We start from the raw sequence: 21,643 nt of genomic DNA, 5'->3' as shown, positions 1-21,643 counted from the left end.
TCCCTCAGGAATCATGGTACACCAAGCTGCCTGTATCCAAAAAATATTGGAGAAATTCGATATGGAAAAATCCTACCCATCAAAAACTCCCATGGTGGTCACTCTCTAGACGTAGAGAAAGATCTGTTCAGGCCTAGGGATGAAGGAGAAGAAATATTGGGATCCGAGGTTCCATATCTCAGTGTCGTTGGAGCGCTCATGTATCTTGCAAATTGCATGAGACCTGACCTCGCATTTGAAGTGAATCTACTTGCTAGACATAGTGCAGCTCCCACCAAACAACATTGGTCTGGAGTGAAGAATATCTTTCGATACCTCCAAGGCACAAAGGATCTTGGCCTATTTCTTCAGTTCCAAAGAAATCGGGACTCTAATACGATTTGATATGCAGATGCTGGCTATCTATCTGATCCCCACAATGCCAGATCACAATCCGGCTTTGTGTTCCTACATGGTGGAACTGCCATATCATGGAAGTCTTCTAAACAGACTCTGGTGGCAACATCTACCAATCATTCTGAAATAATTCAACTATTTGAGGCATCATGCGAATGTGTGTGGCTTCACGGAATGATAAACCACATACAACAGTCATGTGGAATTGGTTCTATTGAATCACCTACCATTATCTACGAAGTTAATGCGGCTTGTGTTGCGCAGATGCAAACAGGATACATTAAGAGTAATATCACTAAGCATATTTCTCCTAAGTGTTTTTTTCATGATCTTCAGAAAAGTTGGGAAATAAACATCTTGCAAATTAGATCATGTGAAAATCTTGCTGATTTTTTTACCAAGTCTCTACCAAATTCTACATTCCAGAAATATGTACATGGAATTGGTACGCGACGACTTCGGGGACTTGCAAGAGTCAAGGGAGTATCTTTCTGAACTGTACCTATTTGAAGTATCATATTACATTTCTTTCTCTATGTGAGTTTTATGTTTCAGGTTCTCATCAAGAATATTAATGAAGAATTGCTGGAGAAGAATCCTTTTGAGATGATGATGCAACCTAGACGGTCTTGCAAGATGACGATTCTACCTGATGATCCTATGACGATTCTATATGGACAAGCGTAGATTAGGGGGAGTGTTGTGATTAATTAGCACATATATTAATTAGGGAAAATCTCTTCTTGTCTAACTGCACGGCAGTTACTTAGCGTCAACCGACGCCTCTCTAGGATCAAAGGGGATCCTCTAACATTGGAAGGAAAGTTAGAGAAGCTATAATACCCTAACTTCCCTTCTTTCTATCCATATGATTATGGCTAAAATGATTTAAATTAATTTGCAAATTGATGATATACTGCGTACATTTATCGTAATTACACACAAATAAATTGATGGTGAAATAAAATTAATTTTAAATTATTTATATCTGCAGTAAATACCAACAATAAACAGCCTGTCAACTACTCCCTCCGTCCAGAAATATTTGTCATCAAAATGGATAAGATGAGATGTATCTAACGTATTTTAGTTCTAGATATATCCTTTTTTATTCATTTTGATGACAAATATTTTCGGACGGAGGGAATACCTACTAACAGTCTCTAACTTCCCTTCTTCATTTTACACTAGACTAACACTATAGCACCGTGACTTCCCTTTTCAATGTTAGAGAATCTTGTTCCCTCTAGGATGCGCCTGTACAAACCGTCGCCGACCTATGCGACCCATCTCTTCAACACATATATAAGTTGTACTCTGTCTATCAATCAAAACAGTTGATCATTTTTCACTCGAACAGAGACACGACCATTCCGGGTTGGACACACCCCTTTGCTAATGACTATTCATTAATTAGCATGTGCTAAATAATCTACTAATTAATACCTAACACACATGTTGAGATTTCATCAATGTTTCTGTCCAAAAAAAATATTTATTATTTTGTCAACCATTTTTTAAAAAAAATACTGTTCATGAATAAGCAAATGCGCTCGCGAGCAAAAACTGTGTCCCATGCGTGCCCTCTTCTCTCTCCCATGGAGTAGGCGATTTGGATGGGCGGCCCGTAAATTGTTCATGAGTGGGTGATTTATTATAAGGTTCTGGACAGTGAAAAAAAGAGGATGAGCTGAGCGGCACGTAGGATCCACTCGTCACGCGAAACGCACGAGATCAGCTTAGCTTTCTGCCAGCCGGCCAATTTTAAGCGTTTCCCATACAATAAAAATAACGACAAACCCAATACAGAGGCGGGCCTGCATGCAATAAAGATAAAAACGACAATCAGGTCATAAACTAAGCGGTGTGCCACAGGGGCAGTGTACGCCGCACTTTTCCAGCGCTAGGTAAGATCTGACGAGGGCACTCTTTGAGTAACGTGACAAAGTAAAATGTAGCACTAGGTATTACAGCTAATCAAAGCAAGTCAGTACTCCCTCCGGTTCCAATTACTTGTCGCGAGCGCTATAGAAATAACATTTTGCAAAAAGGTCCTCCCAGTTTTGAATCTTCTCCATCCTGGCCCTCGTCCCGTGGCTTGGAAGCTCCTTCGCTGCTCCGCCGTCCTTCCCCGCCGGCCGCCTACCTCCGCCCCAATCAAGAGCCTGATTTCGGCTGTTGCTGCGCTGCTCCGCCATCCGCAGCTCTGTCTCCCTCCGCCGCAGCGCCGTTGTCCTTCCCCGCCGGCTGCCTGCCTCCACTCCAATTGAGAGCTCCGTCACTGAGGTCTGCCGTTGCTGCGCTGCTCCGCCGTCCGCAGCTCCCTCACCCTCCGCCGCAACTTCGACATCCTTCCCCGTCGGCCGCAGGTCCCTCGCCGGCGCCACCCTCCGCTCCAATCGAGAGCCCAAGGTCCGCCGCTGCTCCGCCGTCCGCAGCTCCTTAACCCTCTGCCGCTGCTCCGCGTCCGCAGCTCCCTTACCCTTCGCCGCTGCTCCGGCGTTCATAGCTCCGACAACTCAAATTGATCATCTGCTCCTCTTGGCGTGAATTTGTGCTCTAAATACCACAAGGCTGGAGCGATTTGAACTGAAATTTTCACGTCCCCCATAAGCAATCACAAAAAGAGAGTAAGTACTCACATCCCCCATAAGCAATCACAAAAAGAGAGTAAGTACTACAGCTTGGTTCTGTTGCTCGATACCTGTGAGTAATCTGCTGCTCCTATTGATCCTCTCGACGCAGCGGGCAGCGGCTACTGTCCTCTTGATCCTTTGATGTTCCTGTCAACTGGTTCCTCTCTGTTGTGTTCATCAAGGAAATGGTGATCACACTCTGAAGACTGTCAAATCACTCTGAAGATCACACTCACAAATCTGCAAGCAAATCAAAACCTACAGATACTAGGTTAGCACACTCTGAAGATCACACTTACTCCATTTTCAGTAGACAGTAATTACTCTACTGTATATATTGTTGAATAGTGTACATCAAAGTAGAGCACACCCAAAAATTCAGTGTAGACAGTAGGAGTAAGCATAGACAGTAGACAATAGGAGAAAGTAAAAACAATGTAGGCTTCTCTTTTTGGCTGATTTTTGTTTATTATACTGGTGTCACTGTATTGACAGCAAAAAATAACAGTAAATTTCACCAAGAAGTAATAAGATGCTAAGGAGTATTGTTGTCAAAGTGTCAACAGTAGGAGTACCTTTTGTTTTGCTGTTTTGTTCTTGGAAGTAATAACATGTTGTTAACTGACATTAACATGCCATTCTGTTCTGTTCTTGGAGTAGTTCCAATAACATGTTGTTAACTGAGTTCCTATAACAGTGAAACAGTAATTAGTTAGACAGTGAATAAAGCAATACCCCTGACTAAAACATAAAGCATACAAAAGGAATATATGGTTGATGATCTACTGCCAAAACAAAATAAAGCAGTACAGATACAAGAGTAACTTGCTTATTTTCATGCTTACTGTCATGCTTTTTTAAATGAATGCTTATTGTCATGATCAGGTGAGAACATGTTGAGGACCTGAATCAGAACAGAGAGCAGAGGTACAACACTATGGTGCTCCCAGATCTGAATAGCACTCCACCTGGAGGAGAGGAAGATGTACATATGTCTGAAGAAGAGGAAGATGTACATATGCCTGAAGGAGAGGAAGATGTACGTATACCACGGGCAAAACCAGATCTACCAGACACTCACAAATTTGCAGCATATATTGCACTAAAAGCACTTAGCAGGGATGGAGAAATTGACAAGAGAGACAAAGAACGTGTAGCTGGTCTGCTGAACACAAGTGTCAGAACCGTTGAAAGAATATGGAAGGAGGCAAATGCCCAGCTTGCAAGAGGAGAAGAGATCAATGTGTCTAATAAAAGGAAGCGGAGATGTGGTAGAAAGAGGGCAGACCTTGATCTCTCGAGGATACCTTCAATTCCCCTCAACAAAAGGTCTACACTGAGGGCACTCGCTAGGTCTCTGGATGTACCATATTCTACCTTGCGGAGAAGGTTCAAATGGGGAAAGATAAGGAAACACACAAACAGTCTGAAGCCCACTCTGAAACCAGAAAACAAGCTATCAAGGCTCAAGTTTTGCATTTCAATGATTGATCAAACAACAATAGCAGATGCAATGCCCTCTTTCATTGATATGCAGAACATAGTTCACATCGACGAGAAATGGTTTGATATGACGAAAAGGAACAGAACCTATTACCTCCATGAAGAAGAACCAGATCCGGTGCGCACTGTTCAAAACAAGAATAGTATCAGCAAGGTCATGTTCTTAACAGCAGTTGCGAGGCCACGATTTGATGATCAAGGAAATGTAACATTTGATGGCAAGATAGGAGTATGGTCCTTCATCAAAGAAACTCCAGCAAAAAAGGATTCCAAGAACAGACTCAAAGGGACTAAGGAACTAAAGTCGGTCACAGTTACTAGGAATGTGATGAGGGAATACCTATGTGAAAAGGTCATTCCAGCCATTGAAGCACAGTGGCCCGAAGACAATCGAACCATCTACATCCAGCAAGATAACGCAAGAACACATGTTCCTCCAGATGATTCAGATTTTCTAGCTGCCGTAGCAGAATCAGAACTGGATATCAGGTTGATGCAGCAGCCTGCAAATTCACCTGATATGAATGTCCTGGATCTTTGCTTCTTTAGCTCAATTCAGTCCTTGACGCTTGAAAGTGCACCAAACAACATCAAGGAACTGATAGAATCAGTTGAAGAAGCATATGATAGGTATGAAGTGCACAAACTGGCGAGAGTGTTTATAACCTTACAGTCAGTCCTGATTGAGGTTATGAGAGTTGAGGGAGGTACAGGATACAAGATCCCGCACATGAACAAAGATAGGATGGAGAGGGAGGGGATGCTACATATCAATCTAAGATTCGATGCTGAGCTATATTGGAAAACTTTGGACATTATAGAGGGTCACTAAAGGAGAAGCAAACACATGAAAGATGAAAGAGGGAGTAATTGTTAATGATTATTTGTTAATGTGCTGTTAATTGCATGTAACCACAGAATATATTCATGTATAATCATATTTTGTTAATTTGTATGTTAATGGAGTAAAAAAGCTTACTGAATTCTCTTTCTCTCTTTTATTAAGAGTAGGAGTGTTGTTAATTGTTAATTTGGATTAAGTGGAATAATTTGGATTAATTGAAGATAAAGGAGGAGCAGAAAAAGAAAAAAGAAAAATTTGGACAAGAATTACTCCAATAACATGTTTGGACAAGAATTACTCCTTACATGCTTGTTGGCCTTAATTGCCCTCTAGTGGAGTTAAATAAATGGAGTACTACAAGTGTGTTGCAAACACAACTCCCTCTGTTTCATTTTTCTTTACATACTCCAACATTATGTTGTTGTTTACAGAGTAGAAAATATTTGAAGGAGTAAGGTTAATTGTACTGTTCATTTTGCACCAAAGCACCATAGCACCATGGAAAATTATTCCTGTTCTCTGTAGAACTACTCCGTGGAAAATTACAGAAAATTAGTCCAGTTCTCTGCAGTACTACTCCATGGAAAATTGCAGAAATTTTGAGTCAAAATCTACACAGTGATGTAATGATCAGAACATCATATGATTGCGTTGGTAATGCCCAAAAATTCAAGGTTGCATATGCTCCAATACCCAGATGTGAAACCACAAAGTTAGACCCAATTCATCCAGATGAACTGAACATTAACCATAGTGATGTCAGCTGGAGGTCAATCTGCACATAGATTTAAATTGCAGAAAATCTACACATGTTCGCTGTAGCAATCTACACAGTACAGACAAAATTGCAGCCATGGTTGATGCTCTTTCAGGCAAAAAAAGAGCTACTGTACCCCACTACTCCGTACAAAATTGCAGAAATTGCAGAAAAACTTTTCCATGATGAAAATTGGCAGTACCTAGAGCGGTGATGAAGAAGGCGGTCTTCATATGGTGACCTTCTTGTAGCTGTCCGGCGAGGTGACAACACGATCCCCTCCACCGCCACAGATCTCCAGCCACCCCGGAGCCCTTGCGGGATGCGGCAGGGCACTATGAACACCCCGGAGCCGTGGGTGACAGCGAAGAGGAGGATCCGCGGTACCACGAAGCTGAGCGCGTCCATGGCGAAGTGCTAGGCGGCGCTGTGTTCTGCAAAGGAGAAAGATGCCATTTTTCCCAATGGAGTGAGAGGGGGAGCTACGCAGAGGAGTAAGCCGGAGGAGGGAGCGGGCGAGCTGCGTAGAGAAGGGGGCGGAGGAGCTACGCAGGGAGGAGGGAGCGGGAGGAAGGCGCGGGCGAGCTACACGGAGGCCGGCGATGGCGCGGCGGAGCAAGCAGAGTCACGGGAGGGGGCAAGAGCAGCGGCGAGGATCGCGGGTTATGTCGGAATAAAGGGGTGGGTGTTTTTGCAAATTGACCAGCGCGACGAGTATTTCGAACCGGAGGGAGTACATCTTTGTGCATGCTTTTCTGGCCAATTGTTACAGAAATTACTCCCTTTGTCCCAAAATGTAAGGTCTTATATTATGGGACGGAGGGAGTACATAATAGGCGTGAGTTAACAAAATAAGCGATTGCTAACTACAAGTCCACCGGTGCACGCTTTGCGCCAAACTGAGAACATGGAAGAACCTACAGTAGTCAAGTCGCTTCTGCATCTCAGCTAATACCTGCAGAACAACCGATGTCATCAGTTAAACCAATTTGTATTATCAAAGCCACTAAATTTATCTCAAAATATTGTAAGATTCAAACAATAGACATAAGTTTCACCATTGTTGAAGTTGTGCCAAAAGCTCAAAGCTGACCCATCTCAGTGTTATTGGAAAAAAACCAACAGAGCACATCCATATGAAGAGTCAATGTGTTACGGCATGCCTTTCAAGTTATATTGTTAATGCATTCTGAATTTTCGTGCTCTGTGATCTCAGTAGAAGCTACATGATCAGTGGTTTAAATAACTCCCTGCAATCTTAGCTTATCAGATCATCTGAAATATTATTTGTTATCATGGATATATCAGGGCTTCATGGAGAAGAAAACAAAAATACCAGGTTTCTAGCTCATGGCCATATATTATGTTATATATTGATACATCCTTGGTCCAAAATAGAAATCAATCTTAGAACCTCTGCACCACAGAACTTCAAGTACTTCTAATGATAATGCAAGATATGAACTATAAAGAACTGCAACTGTGCAGAAAGCAGTTTTTCTTGTGAATAACAAATTATTAAGGATATATGATATCAAAAAGAGAAGAAATCGGAGAGCACACAATTGCAATATCTACTTTGGATCACACAAACTATATAATGGGCTAATGGCCAAATGACCAAGTACATATGCTAGAGTTAGACTGATCCGCTGATATATATGTTGAGAACATATTTAAGCAGAATAGCACAATTCTCCATTAAAAATTAAACTGCAAGAGAAACAATATACTGACTTGAGGACAATTGTCCACCAGAATAGAAGAACACCAGACTGCATGGAAACCGGCTAAGATATTAAGATCTAACGGAACTTCACACGGGAATAAGCGTGGTCATTTTGTTACATGACTAGATTTGGTCAATCAAGATCTATTATTGGTTAGTTGGCATTGAAATTGAATTCAACAGATTCAGTAATGAAGAACTATGAACGCTTAAAAATACAAGAAACATTAACCTGACCTGCTGGGCACTGCGGACTAGAACGCAGAAGTTGCTGTGATACATATGGTAGCATCAAGAGACGCATGCATCAACCACTTAACCTGGGTGCTACCACTTTTGAGAACAAGAGACTGGTCTACAGCCATGGATTTACCTCCAATCTCCAAAGTTCCCTTGAGGCGGACAGGCGAATCAACAGGTAAAGCAATAACTCTCCGAGTTAAAGGAAGCATGAAATCCTGTCCAGCAGCATCACATGGCGTGAAACAGTTACCATCCTCAATTTGACTTGAGAAAATAGTTAACCCAATAGGAAGGTCTCCCACATGTAAAGCCAGCTCGCCATTCACATAATAAGGACGAAACAAGTGATAATCATGCACTAGGAATCTGACTGAAGCTCTCACTGCATTTCTGAATACCACGTAGCTAATATGTATAAATCCTCCCCTGGCTAAGATGATACCGGTCTTAGCTTCATCAACTGTTTCCTCGTTATGATCTAATATCATTTTGAACACTCCACCTGCCATTTCCTTTGTTGCACAGGTTTTAGGCAGCAAAGAAGACTCTATCGGCACATCAGCCTCAAGTAGCCAGCACTCTGCATTAGCCGTCATGGCACGGCTCGGGCCAATGGGAACAAGTTTGTACTGCATATATATTGTAAAAGGATCAATGAAATTATCTCCACAATCATTAAAAAGAGAAAGGAAATTCATTTCATGAAGAAAAAACATACCACGAGATCATAAGGTCCTCCCTCTGTATGCTTAGACAGCCAAAGATCCCTTTTGTCAATAAACCGTTCCTTCTCCCCGTTCTTGTATTTGTAGATATAAACACCACCTCGATCATCATAAATTCCAATGCTATTGATCTTGCATAAATTGGTGTGGAGCGCCAATATTTCCAGGAGTGGCTGGCCGCTCAAAGTTGATACAGACGCCCCAACTGATTCTAGGGGAATAGGGTTGCTGCTGATCAAAAGCCTACACCGATCAATCACCCTGCCACTTGCACTCTCTCTGAGAAGTTCTGGGATTTCACATAAACCAGCACACAAGTGAGGCCCATGTACATACATGCGCCCAGGTCCAAGTGGAGGACGCAAAGGACCATATCTGCAAGGTCTAAGTGGAGGAACCGAAAGGAGAATGTACGCGCACAGGTCCAAGTAGATGATGACTCAAAGGATGACCAGATTGTACAGGGCAGATGCCAGATTTTCCAGTTTGTTCAGGGCTACCATCAGATGGTCTAAGTAGAGGAACCAAAGGAGCATGTATGCGCACAGGTCCAAGTGGATGATGACTCAAAGGATGGATGCTGCCAGATCGTGCAAATAGGATCGCCATCCTGAGAGATTCAATTGCGCTGCTAATCACACTTGATATATAGCTGACGGCAGATAGCCCAGATTGTTCAGGGAAGACATACAGACCAGATTGTACAGGGCAGATGCCAGATGCTCCAGTTTGTTCAGGGCTACCATCTGCATGGCTGCCATCAGACGGTCTAGGTTGTCCAGGACTGCCATCAGATGGTCCGGGGCTGACGTCAGATAGCCAAGATTGTCGAAGGCTGCAACCAGATGGCCTGGATGATGCATGGCTGCCACCAAATTGCCCAAGGCTGCTATCAGAAGATCCAGATGGATCAGGGAAGACATACAGACCAGATGGATCAGCGAAGACATACAGACCAGATTGTACAGGGCAGATGCCAGATGCTCCAGTTTGTTCAGGGCTACCATCTGCATGGCTGCCATCAGACAGTCTAGGTTGTCCAGGACTGCCATCGGATGGTCCGGGGCTGCTGTCAGATAGCCAAGATTGTCCAAGGCCGCAATCAGATGGCCTGGATGGTGCATGGCTGCCACAAGATTGCCCAAGGCTGCTATCAGAAGATCCAGATGGATCAGGGTTGCCATTAGATGGTCGAGCTTTGCTCTTAGCTTCTTTGCAATCACCATAAGATGATCCAGACGCTTCAGGGATGCCACCAGAAGGTTCAGCAGGTGTACTGCGTCCTATTTTATTAAGTTCAGGATGCTTTGTATTAAGCACAAGATGCATAACCTTGATTAGGTCAGACACAAATTTCAAGCCAAGATTATCCTGCAAGCTTTTAGGAAGCACATCAGAGCTGTTACTGTTACGGACTTTCTTCGACATTGGACCCCATCGCCTCATAAATGTTAACAGCAATTTTGTCAGAGATGCAATGCTGTTATTCCAATCTGCATTCACAGCTATAAAAAGGTTCACAAAACGTGAGACCTCAGATAAAACCACCATTTTCCGAATTAGCGCCTTCTGCACATTTTCAATGGCTTGACGTCGCTCAGCATCATCCATCTTTTGTGTGTGGTCATAATTAGCCAACAGATGAACATCAGCTGCATTTTCCTCCAGATTGAAGATAATTTCCAGTAATCGCCTATCAGCTTCTTCTTTTGGAAGATCCTCAACTTCTCTATCATATTTTACAAGTGCAGGGTAATCAGCATTGCAACCAAATACAAAGGAACCTTCAATTATTCGCAAATTATCAGACTCTACGAGCTCATATATCATATTCTTTTGGTTGCGAAAAGCAGTGATATACAGATTATCGCCTCTCATGTAGACACCACATTTTGCACTTTGATCTCTCAGTTCAACCAACATCCACTTTGGTGGTTGATGAGGGGCTGTCTTAAAAGGAAGTAGATGGCATGAATCTTCTCCTGATGCAAATATTTGATGTTGAGAATTTTCACACAAGCGATCCCTCATATAATTTATGAGATTAGCTAAAGAAGCTGTACGAGGATTGAAGAAAACTTGCTCAATGTCTGTATCTTTAAATAAATCCAACGTAGACCTGCTCATGTGCATAATGCATTAGCTCAAGCAGAGTTATCTTTCAAGTAAAAAAGGTTTAAGCAGAGTTCTCTTCCAAATTAGAGCTAAACTAAAGGGTGTAATGCACTAAACAATGAAATATATTATGTAATGGAAGGAGTAACTGCTACTCAAGACACTACTTCAAAATTTAAATTCATAGACAAGGATGTGTCCTAGAACTACCTCTCAACTTCAAGTTCTACTAATGTTTTGTCAAGGATAATTCCAGTATTGAGAGTATTAATCCAATACTGCGTTTCTTCATCACATTCTGGCTCAGGATCTTCACATCTTTTACAACTGCTTTGCTTCTGCTGCATGCTCTCCAGCCAGCTACGTGCAAGTACAAATTGTTGCTGCGTGAGAAAAACGAATAAGTTAGTACACGTCCACATACCTAAACATGGAGTGAAAATTTGTGTAGTTGCTTCTAGGTGTGTAACATACTAATGGAGCCTAAGCAGACTATTCTAGAGATGTTGAGCAAAAGAGTTCATATACAACTAAAAATGGAGAGTGAAAAAGAAGTTCATATACAAATTACACCAGAATCTTAAAATGTCATATTACATGATATCATAGCAGTGGTTTATTTTCTCACAACTAAGTAACGAGATAATTACATCATATCAGACCTTCAAGATGTCAACATCAGAAATATAGTGCCAACTCAAAAGTGTTTATCAGGCAACACATTGGGAGTTAAATATAGCAAAAACACGACATCTGCTTCAAGGTCCTTTCATTTACATAAACTCAAGCAGATTAAAAGTGAGACTACAGAATGATAAGTACAGACAACAATATGTAAAACAACAGTGACAACAGCGATAGGGTGCGAGGAAGATGGGCAAACCTGTTTCTTCGTGTCAGCTACATAAAGGCTCTTCTGCTCATCCCCGGTAAGTATTTTCAGTGTAGCATCAAGCTCCTTAACTAACTTTTCAGTCTTAGACCAATTCGATGAACGTGCATAAACTTTCCTCATGGTCTGCATTCAAAATTTGTTCAGAACTAGCATAGTGCCAGTGCGTTGCTACAGAACCACAAAAATAAAATAAAACCATAACATGTTCATGCGTTACTGTCAAACAACTAAACAAAGAATATAACTTCCCAAATAAGTACATTTGCTTTGTATATCAATCATCAGTTATGTGCAATGTCTTCGGTAACCTAGACTACAACATAATAATTCGATGTAAGGCTGTAGACAAAACGAAAACATTTAATTAAGATTTACTGAGCTTAATTTCAGATTTCCTGTACTTGATTCAAAAAAACATACAAATGCTCCTAGCATTCTTCACCGTGCTAGTTGCTCAATGCTCATACGTTTCTCCTTATTCTTTTATTTTTGTGTGGGTAACAAGGAGTGGTGCATGATCATGTCCTTAGTAGGTACTACAAATAACACAAGTAGGAAATGCTATAGCCAGCTAATTGGCATGATACATCGCGTCATCCGATGACACATAACTTGACTTTGGACGAAATAGGCCTTAGTTTTTGTCACAACATAGCGGTGAAATATTTTTGGTTTATCATGTCCATACACCAGCGCCACAAAATTATAATAGTCCAATGTTAATTATCACATTCTACAAATTTCGGATTCAAGGACTTTTCCCTGCAATATAATTTTTCAGCCTTTTTTTCTAGCTAGACGCATCAATATTTACATACATGTACCGTCAAGCTGTAGTTTGACTTTTTATCAATGGTATGAACAGTAGCATTCAAGTCTGCTGCAGCCACATGCCTGGACAGTAGTAGTGAACAGTAGCATTCAAATCTGCTGCGCCCTAAAAAGAAGTCTGCTGCAGGTCTGGTAGATGACAAGGAGTAGTAGGACATGCCAGGTTGTGATTCCATTGGGTTCATTTTTTATTTGCGTTGTTGCAGTAAGCTCCACATGTAAGTGGAGAAAGAAGGTGGGTGAACTTACCACCAACTCAAATATTTAGAAGCAGGAAAGATATAAATAATAACTGACAACGTAAGCAAACAATATGCATTGCATACCTTCCGAATATCCTGCTCAACTTGTGAATAGAATTCCAATTCCACTGTTTTATCTGCTTCCGAACAGAAATATCCCTCGTCCAGTTTATCTGCTATTTTCTTGAGATCATCCATATCCTGACGGTTCAGATAAATTTCATATTTTCTGCATTCATTAGATAGCTTCATTTTCAGCTGCTTCTGAAACTGTGCAGGATCCTTGGGAGCAGGCTTCTTCTTTTGCTTTGCCATGATCTACAACCAAAGACATAAATGATAATCTATACACATTTGATGCTTCAATCCGCAAACAGCGGTGGCATCTTTCAGAAAGTAGCAGTTTATTAGTGATACAAGAGATAAGTGCATCTAGAAGTGACTATTAGCAAGTATAAAAGAAATAAGAATATAATCTATAGAAGCTACTCCATGAATTACAACTAGAACCCAGCTACAAGTGGAGCACTCTTTGCCACTGGCGGATCTACAAAGAAATAGTTGGGCGGGCTTAAGCCCGAGCGTTCGATATTTTCGGTTTGTATAAACATGGCCTGGACCCTGGCTCGTGAGGATTGTCTTGCTGCTGTCATTAGTAGTAGCAATACTAGTTGCTGTTATTATCTACTAGGAAAATGCATCGGGGATATCTACTAGCAGAACATGCAGACACAAATAAGCACTTGTTGCTGTCAATCAACTACTAGTAAATTAGGAATATATCAATGGGCAGCTCGCATAACACACTGTGACACACGCACACATGTACAAATCAAGGAAGGTGGCATCATTCACGGTACTAGCAGTATAATTATCCTCTGTAAAAATTGCAACAAATGAACAACCCACATCACAGCACATCTATGAGGAAAATCAACCGACAAATAGCATCAGTGAAGCACATGAAAGAATCTGAGCTCACCTTTGGTAAATGGACAAAGTTCTCGGGAAGTCGGGGAACGAGGTCACGAGCACGTCGGACGTGGTGCTCGTCGACGGCGGCGGACCAGGGCCCGTCACGGCAGAGGACGGGGAGACGCGGCAGAGGAAATGGTCGGCGGTGGACGACGGCGACTATCGGCAGACGACGATGTTCACGATGGGAGGGCGAGTCATGGCTGGGCGTGTGGAGGCGGCGGGGAGTGTGGCCGTCGCGGGCGGCTAGGGTTGCGAGGACACGAGGGGGTCGAGGAGGGGGAGGACCAGGGCCCGTCACGGCAGAGGAGATGGTCAGCGGTGGACGACGGCGACTATCGGCAGACGACGATGTTCACGATGGGAGGGCGAGTCATGGCTGGGCGTGTGGAGGCGGCGGGGAATGTGGCCGTCGCTGGCGGCTAGGGTTGCGACGACACGAGGGGGTCGAGGAGGGGGAGGGACGAGTCGCGGCCACGCGAGCGGATCGGATCGGTAGGAGGACCTAAACTTAATCATCTCTCGGGCCGGGTTGGGTTACGGGCCGGGCTCTCAAAAACCCGAGGCATAGATGTGAAGCCCGAGCCTGACATGCGGCGAGCGCGACGCACACATGAGCCGTCTGGCTGGGCCGGCCCACTAAGACACATGGCCAGTAGTTAACAGCAGTAAAAATCGAAAACTAGAAAAAGATGCCGCCAGAATTCAAGCACGGGACGTCGCTCCGCTCCAGAGCGCTGCTTACCACTAGACTAAATGGCCACACGTGAACAAAAACGCATCGCAAACATATTTAGCAACTTACCTTTGCGGGATATTCCCAGTTGGATGTTATTTTCTGTACATGTACAGTAGCATATATATTTTTTAAAATTTGAACACATTTCAAAAACACAAGAAAGAATTTTTGAAGAAATGTAAACAAAATTTGAAATTCCAAAATAGTCTTTGAAAAACAAGCACAAAATTTGGAACTTTTTCAAACAGATTTTGACAAAAATAGTAAAATAAGAACAAAATTTGTGCAGCAGTTATTTTTACTTTGGAACAACTTTTCAAAATATTAGAGCACACTTAAAAAAAATAAACAAAAGTAATTAACTTTGAAACCATAAACGTATTTCAAATGAATAAACAAAATTTAACGTTCCAAACATTTTAAGTCAAAACACGGAATGTTCTACGAAACACCAAGTCTTTCCAAATTTCTAAACAATTTTTTAAACTATTTTTAAAAAAACAGGAACCTTTTTTGAAAATCATGAAGATTTCTTGGAACGGGAACACTTTCCAAATTCCAGAACAAAATTTGGCGACGTGAACATTGAAATTCGTAAGCAAAATTTGGCACCACGAACATTTTTTGAAACTTGCAAACAATTTATGAAAGTGGGACATTTTTTGAACCTCCAGAAAAAATGAAAACATGAACATTTTTTAAACACAATTTTTTTTCTAAAGTTGTGAGCAAATTTTGGAAATGAGAACATATTTTGAAATTCTTGTACATTCTGAAACATAAATTTGGATGAATGTCATTCTGAATAGATTTTATAAAGAGAATATTTTTTTCAAAACATGAACATAACAAATATTTGAAAATGAGAACATTTTTTGGAATTACTGAACATTTTTTTAAAAACACAAACATTTCTCGAAATTGTGAACAAATTTTAAAACAAGAACATTTTTTGAAATTGTGAACAAAATTTGAAAACGGGAACATTTTATAAAATTCACGAACATTTTTTGAAAACATGAACATAAGAAAAAATTTGAAAAGGATAACTTTTTTTGAATTGACTGAACATTTTTGGAAATTGTGAACAAAATTTAAAACAAGAACAATTTTTGAGATTCTTGAAAGACTTTTTGAAACACGGACATTTTTTAAAATTGTGAACAAAATTTGAAAATGGGAATTTCTTTTGAAATTGAGAACAAATTTTGAAAAGAAGAACATGTTATAAAATTCTGAATAGTTATTGGATATTATCAAACAAAAGAAAATGAAAAAAATGAAAGAGCAAAAAAAGACAAGAAAACAGAAAAATTAAATAAAAAATTTAAACTAAAAGAAAAAGAAATAGAAAAAGAAAAAAAGAAAAAGGGAAAAAATGGGAAATAGAAAAAATGGTTCAGGAACCTCCTAGAAGGTTCCCAAAACTAGGAAAAACCAGCTGGGAACCACCTAGAAAATTCCCAACACCGGAGTCGCACAAACGTTAGAACGGGCCGGCCCAACAAGAACACTGGTCGATCTCCCCTGTGTGTCCGGTCGACTACTTGCCGCAACGAGCGGCGAATAAGAATTTCCCCTGACAAAAGCTCGACATTTTCCTTGTTTCCAAGCCCGAGCCTAGCCCGGCTGAAAAGCCTGAAGCCTGATATCCGGCCGAAGCCCAACCACGCTTGATATACAACACATTACAAAAGTTACACCTTCAGCATTTTTCAGCAAACAACACTATATATATATGTGTAATCTTCACAATCAGCATCATGTAGAATGTAAGCTTGTATAAACAACACCATTATATCTCACAAAACAACAGCATATATATTTGAACATACATAATCTTCACAAAACATTAGCTAATTCCGGCAAATTACAACAACATATATATGGGTCGCGCTATTCGTCACCTGAGTGAGGAATAGTTATTCTTCACCTTTTTTGACATCAATGCACTGTAATTTTACGTTTCGTAAATTTTGTTTTATTTTTCATACATAAAAAGAGAACGTAAGAAAGTATGTACTCGTCGTAAAAAATATTTTATGTTACGTAAAATTACGATGTAGTGTAAAACGTACATAAAATGTGATTTTCCTGATCTTATAATCTATATTTTTATTTTTTTATACCAAATTTTACATATTGCATAAATATGCATATAACTATTTATATTATTAACGTAATTTATTTGGGAAGCGATCGTAAGATTACCTTAGGTGAAGAATAACTTATTCTGCATCTTGGGTGATATATATATATATACACACACATATGTAATCATCACAAAATAGCAACATAATTCTTCACAAGAGAGCAAATAGCAAGTCTGTCACTTCATCATTACATAACGGCAGCATTGTTCTTGTTCATAGCATAGTTCAAGATAACAAATAGAAAGTCTGCTGCAAGATACATAACATAGTTGGACAGTCCATTACATAACGCATATCAAATAACAAGTCCATTGCAGCATATCAAATAGCAAGTCCAAAGACACAAGTTGATGACTCTTTTGACCCCCATCTCTTCCATGTTCCGTCAAGCTATCTCAGCGTAATTGTTTTCCTGGAACAAAGCATGAGTTCAAAGTTCAAAGTAAGGAAGATAGAAATGATACAAACTAGCAAGATATAGTAAGGAAGGTGGAAATGATATCAACCAATTAGTAAGGAAGATAAAAATGACACCAATGTACACGAACTGAATCTGAAGATAACTCCTCCGCATGAGAACTTGAAGGTCCACCTCATGTAGTGCTCATTTCTACAAAACAAATACAGGTTACTCGATGAATATGTGACTAACTATGGTGTTAAGTATGTACATCTCAAAGTGTTGATCAATGAATAATTGCATGAAGCATTATCAAGAGTCAAGCACATTGTTTTGGTGTCAACCTTCCACTCACGAAAACATAAATGGACTTCATCAGCAATTGTAGCGCCATCATATGGTGGATCCAGCTTTTTAAACCATGTTATCCTCTTGTTCAAACTCCAAACATCATCAACATAATGACAAGTAATGCAGATATAACTAAACTTTGTCACATCTGATTTCCAACTGTCCATGGTGAAGCTAACTCTACCAAGGCTATTGGTGATAATTCCTCTTAGTTCATCCCTCTCTCTATCAAACAACGACGTGATATCCCTTCTAATTGTGTTCCGATTAACAATCTTAAATTGAGGACAAGCTGCAGCTATCATTTTTTTAACCCTTGTTCTTCTATCATAGTAAATGCATGCGACCCCCCAACTAGGAACATAGAGACTGTAGTCGTAATAGTTTCCATGTCCAATTTTGTGTTCCTAACTGAATGTGATGAGCCATCCGCATTCTTTTCAGTTTTTAGAAAATAATTCCTCACTTCATTTGTATTATGTGGGTGCACTTGAGCAGTATGCCTTAACAAACTAGATGGTCCATTTTACGAGGGAGCTCTAAGTATGGTATGACAAATATTGCACTCTGCCACTACTTCATACGGATTAGGTTGTTCAGTCAGTCCTAGTGAAGTTATTCCATGCTTTTGACCTTAATTTAGGAGCAGTAGTAACCTTTGGTCCTGGCGGTGCCGGTGGCGATGGTGGCTAACTTGCTTCATGTCCATCAGCTGGCTCATTAGTTCTTGCACGTCGTCCAACTGAAGCCTCTTGGCTCAACCTTGTACGCTTGCTACGAGGTGGTCTTGTAGCAGTAGCTGATGGGGCAGCATGACGACGAGCAGGATCAGCCACAACGATCTGGTCCAACCTTGCACTTATGGCAGCATTCTCCTGTTCAACATTGGGATCATAATCCTCCTCTTCCTCTTCATGGACTTCATCACTTAGACTACAGAAACTAGCCATGCCAACCACAAAATAGAACACATAGAGTAGCACAAATATTGATCTACTATGCAAAAAAACATCCTAAATGGAACAATAAACATACCAACAGAGAGAGGAGGACAAAAGGTCATACCTGCCGGTCACCGCCGTCGAATGGGGAGGATGCACCGTCGTTCGATGGGGAGGATGTGCCGCCGGCGGATGGGCACAGAGTGCCACGGATGGGGGTGATGCGCCGTCGTTGGATGCGGAAGGAGGGCTGCTACTTATGATTTGCGTTGGTAAATTCCCTGAGCAGGAGGGGATGATGTAGCACAGTGATAACTCACAAGTATAGGGGGTCATTTGTACCTTTTTCGATAAGTAAGAGTGTCGAACCCAACGAGGAGCTAAAGGGAGAACAAATATTCCCTCAAGTTCTATCGATGTGACACCCCGGGAATCATGCTATAGTAATCTCCCCCTAATGGGGGCCATGTCATCGTGATTACTATGTGATAGAGGCAAAGGTGTCCCGTCTTTCGATGAGATGATGGATATCGTTTTGGTGGAAGTTGACTTTGACGATCCGACTACGAACGTGCGAGGACGTTGCGCCTTAGCAATCGCTAAACCAACTCCGAGAGGTTATTGACCACGCCGGAGCACGATCAACCTGACCACGAGGGTTTGTTTCCTGCGAGCAAACGAAGAACAAGCAAGAAACTGAGATTGCAATCTGGATATTGCGAATATAAGATGAAAGCTTTATTGATCAAGGTGGGGTTCTGAGATGTCTTTGTTTGGTCGTTGAACACAAACAAAGTATGCAAAGTTGCAGCTATGGCAAAATTTAATCTAAACAAAACCCAAAGTCTAAACGACGCCCTAAGGGCTGTATATATGGAGGAAGAGGGGGGAATTTTGTGGCCCTTGGGGAAGGGGTCCGAAACCAACCCTATCTCTTGTTTCCCCACACATACGGACTCTAAAAACAGCCTATACTCAAGTATTTCGAAAATACATGGGCCTGGCCCAATAATAAGGTGACGCAACACCTAGAATAGCCTCTGGACGAAAGTTATGAAGTAGCATCTTGTATATTTCGTCCAAGGCTTCATCCACTCATTATGGTGGCTTCAACGTCCTGAAATCATCACTTGTAACTCCATTCTTGTTCCCCTTGCGCATGCCATCATCTCCATGCTTGTTCTTGCTCCAATGTTCATCCTTCTCCAAGCTAGGCCCTTCATTTGTAAGCAAAACAAATGTATCCAATTTAGGCAGCATCATATTCTCATGAACATTAGAATCATTACCAAGAAACGAAAGTACCTGGTAATTTAATTGGCGTGCGCGAGCTCTAGTAATTGGTCCAGTATGTATAGCAGCAGGGGCTGTGGGTGTAACAATGGTATTGATGTCCTCATCATCCTCCCCTTCTTGAAATGAAGTCGTCCTCGACGGAAGCTCATCTTCCTCACCCAAATAAGGCTTCAAATCTGCAATGTTAAAAGTGGGACTAACCCCAAAATCTGCAGGCAGCTCAAGTTTATATGCATTATCATTTATTTTCTCTAACACCTTAAAAGGACCATCAGCACGTGGCATTAGCTTTGATTTGCGCAAATCAGGAAATCTATCCTTACGCAAATGTAACCAAACAAGATCTCCAGGTGCAAACACAACATGTTTTCTACCCTTATCTCCAGCAAGTTTATATTTAGCATTCATACGCTCAATGTTTTCCTTAGTTAACTCATGCATTTTTAAAATCAATTCAGCACGTTGTTTAGCATCAAAATTAACCTTCTCCGAAGATGGAAGAGGCAACAAATCAATAGGTGCACGAGGTAGGAAACCATACACAATTTCAAAAGGGCACATCTTAGTAGTAGAATGCAATGAACGATTATAAGCAAATTCAATATGAGGCAAGCATTCTTCCCACATTTTCTTATTATTCTTCAAAACAGCCCTAAGCATAGTAGACAATGTTCTATTGACTACTTCAGTTTGTCCATCAGTTTGGGGGTGACAAGTAGTACTAAAAAGCAGTTTAGTCCCCAACTTAGCCCATAAACATCTCCAAAAGTGGCTAAGAAATTTAGTATCACGATCTGAAACAATAGTATTTGGCACACCATGCAAGCGAATAATTTCACGGAAGAACAAATCAGCAACATTAACAGCATCATCGCTTTTATGACATGGTATAAAGTGTGCCATTTTCGAGAATCTATCCACGACAACAAATATGCTATCCCTCCCCTTCTTTGTTCGAGGTAAACCTAAAACAAAGTCCATAGATATATCCTCCCAAGGAACACTAGGTACAGGCAAAGGCATATATAAACCATGAGGATTGAGTCGTGACTTAGCTTTTTGACATGTAGTGCAGCGAGCAACAAAGCGCTCAACATCCCGTCTCATCTTTGGCCAAAAGAAATGTGTAGCAAGTACGTCCTCCGTCTTCTTCACGCCAAAGTGTCCCATTAGTCCTCCTCCATGCGCCTCCTGCAACAAAAAAAGACGAACGGAGCTAGCTGGAATGCATAGCTTGTTAGCACGGAACACAAATCCATCATTAACGACGAACTTGTTCCATGTTCTTCCTTCTTTACAATTCTGCAATACATCTTTAAAATCAGCATCATGCACATATTGATCTTTGATGGTCTCCAAACCAAATATTTTGAAGTCAAGTTGTGAAAGCATAGTATAGCGACGAGACAATGCATCAGCAATAACATTTTCTTTACCCTTCTTGTGTTTAATGACATAAGGGAAAGTCTCAATGAATTCAACCCATTTAGCATGTCTACGATTCAGTTTAGCTTGACTTTTAATATGTTTCAAAGATTCATGATCAGAATGTATAACAAATTCTTTGGGCCATAAATAATGTTGCCATGTTTCTAAAGTCCGAACAAGAGCATATAATTCTTTATCATAAGTAGAATAATTCAGACTAGGCCCACTCAATTTTTCAGAAAAGTATGCAACAGGTTTGCCATCTTGTAATAACACACCTCCTAATCCAATTCCGCTAGCATCACATTCAAGCTCAAAAGTCTTATTAAAATCAGGAAGTTGGAGTAAAGGAGCATGTGTCAACTTATCTTTCAACACCGTGAAGGCTTCTTCCTGTGCGGTACCCCAAACAAAAGGCACATCCTTCTTTGTAAGCTCATTGAG

The 21,643-nt window shown here is 41.0% G+C and overlaps 3 protein-coding genes across 10 annotated transcripts; 1 reads left to right on the top strand and 2 right to left on the bottom strand.

The window, feature by feature from the left end:
• Window positions 1–2,120: 2,120 nt before the first annotated feature.
• Window positions 2,121–4,989, bottom strand: LOC123136973 (uncharacterized). 3 transcript variants are annotated; one of them, XR_006467549.1, is made up of 6 exons: window positions 4,876–4,989; window positions 4,630–4,660; window positions 4,321–4,470; window positions 3,608–3,720; window positions 3,101–3,290; window positions 2,121–2,985 (listed from the first exon to the last, which is right to left on the bottom strand). XR_006467549.1 is itself a non-coding variant. In XM_044556504.1 (2 exons), the coding sequence occupies exon 2, from the start codon at window positions 2,901–2,903 to the stop codon at window positions 2,406–2,408; it is 498 nt and encodes a 165-aa protein (XP_044412439.1). In that variant the 5' UTR covers window positions 2,904–2,985; window positions 3,101–3,290; the 3' UTR covers window positions 2,126–2,405. The 3 variants fall into 3 exon arrangements, 1 of the variants encoding a protein (XP_044412439.1); XR_006467548.1 differs by lacking the exon at window positions 4,321–4,470 and having other exon boundaries at window positions 2,122–2,985; XM_044556504.1 differs by lacking the exons at window positions 3,608–3,720; window positions 4,321–4,470; window positions 4,630–4,660; window positions 4,876–4,989 and having other exon boundaries at window positions 2,126–2,985.
• LOC123136972 (uncharacterized) lies at window positions 3,252–5,784 on the top strand. Its single transcript, XM_044556503.1, has 2 exons — window positions 3,252–3,303; window positions 3,918–5,784. The coding sequence occupies exon 2, from the start codon at window positions 3,970–3,972 to the stop codon at window positions 5,365–5,367; it is 1,398 nt and encodes a 465-aa protein (XP_044412438.1). The 5' UTR covers window positions 3,252–3,303; window positions 3,918–3,969; the 3' UTR covers window positions 5,368–5,784.
• Window positions 5,785–6,802: 1,018 nt separating this feature from the next.
• On the bottom strand, window positions 6,803–14,371 carry LOC123136970 (uncharacterized). 6 transcript variants are annotated; one of them, XM_044556500.1, is made up of 8 exons: window positions 13,899–14,371; window positions 13,001–13,234; window positions 11,832–11,966; window positions 11,159–11,331; window positions 8,827–10,952; window positions 8,103–8,737; window positions 7,195–7,386; window positions 6,803–7,091 (listed from the first exon to the last, which is right to left on the bottom strand). In XM_044556500.1, the coding sequence occupies exons 2-5, from the start codon at window positions 13,229–13,231 to the stop codon at window positions 9,218–9,220; spliced, it is 2,274 nt and encodes a 757-aa protein (XP_044412435.1). In that variant the 5' UTR covers window positions 13,232–13,234; window positions 13,899–14,371; the 3' UTR covers window positions 6,803–7,091; window positions 7,195–7,386; window positions 8,103–8,737; window positions 8,827–9,217. The 6 variants fall into 6 exon arrangements, with proteins under 6 accessions (XP_044412435.1, XP_044412432.1, XP_044412434.1 ...); XM_044556497.1 differs by having other exon boundaries at window positions 7,195–8,737; XM_044556499.1 differs by having other exon boundaries at window positions 6,803–7,386.
• Window positions 14,372–21,643: the final 7,272 nt, after the last annotated feature.

This window comes from Triticum aestivum, chromosome 6B (genome assembly GCF_018294505.1).
Source record: "Triticum aestivum cultivar Chinese Spring chromosome 6B, IWGSC CS RefSeq v2.1, whole genome shotgun sequence".
NCBI classification, from domain to species: Eukaryota; Viridiplantae; Streptophyta; class Magnoliopsida; order Poales; family Poaceae; genus Triticum; species Triticum aestivum.
The sequence above is the reverse complement of the archived record's forward strand: the minus strand, read 5'-3'. Positions and strand labels throughout refer to the sequence as shown.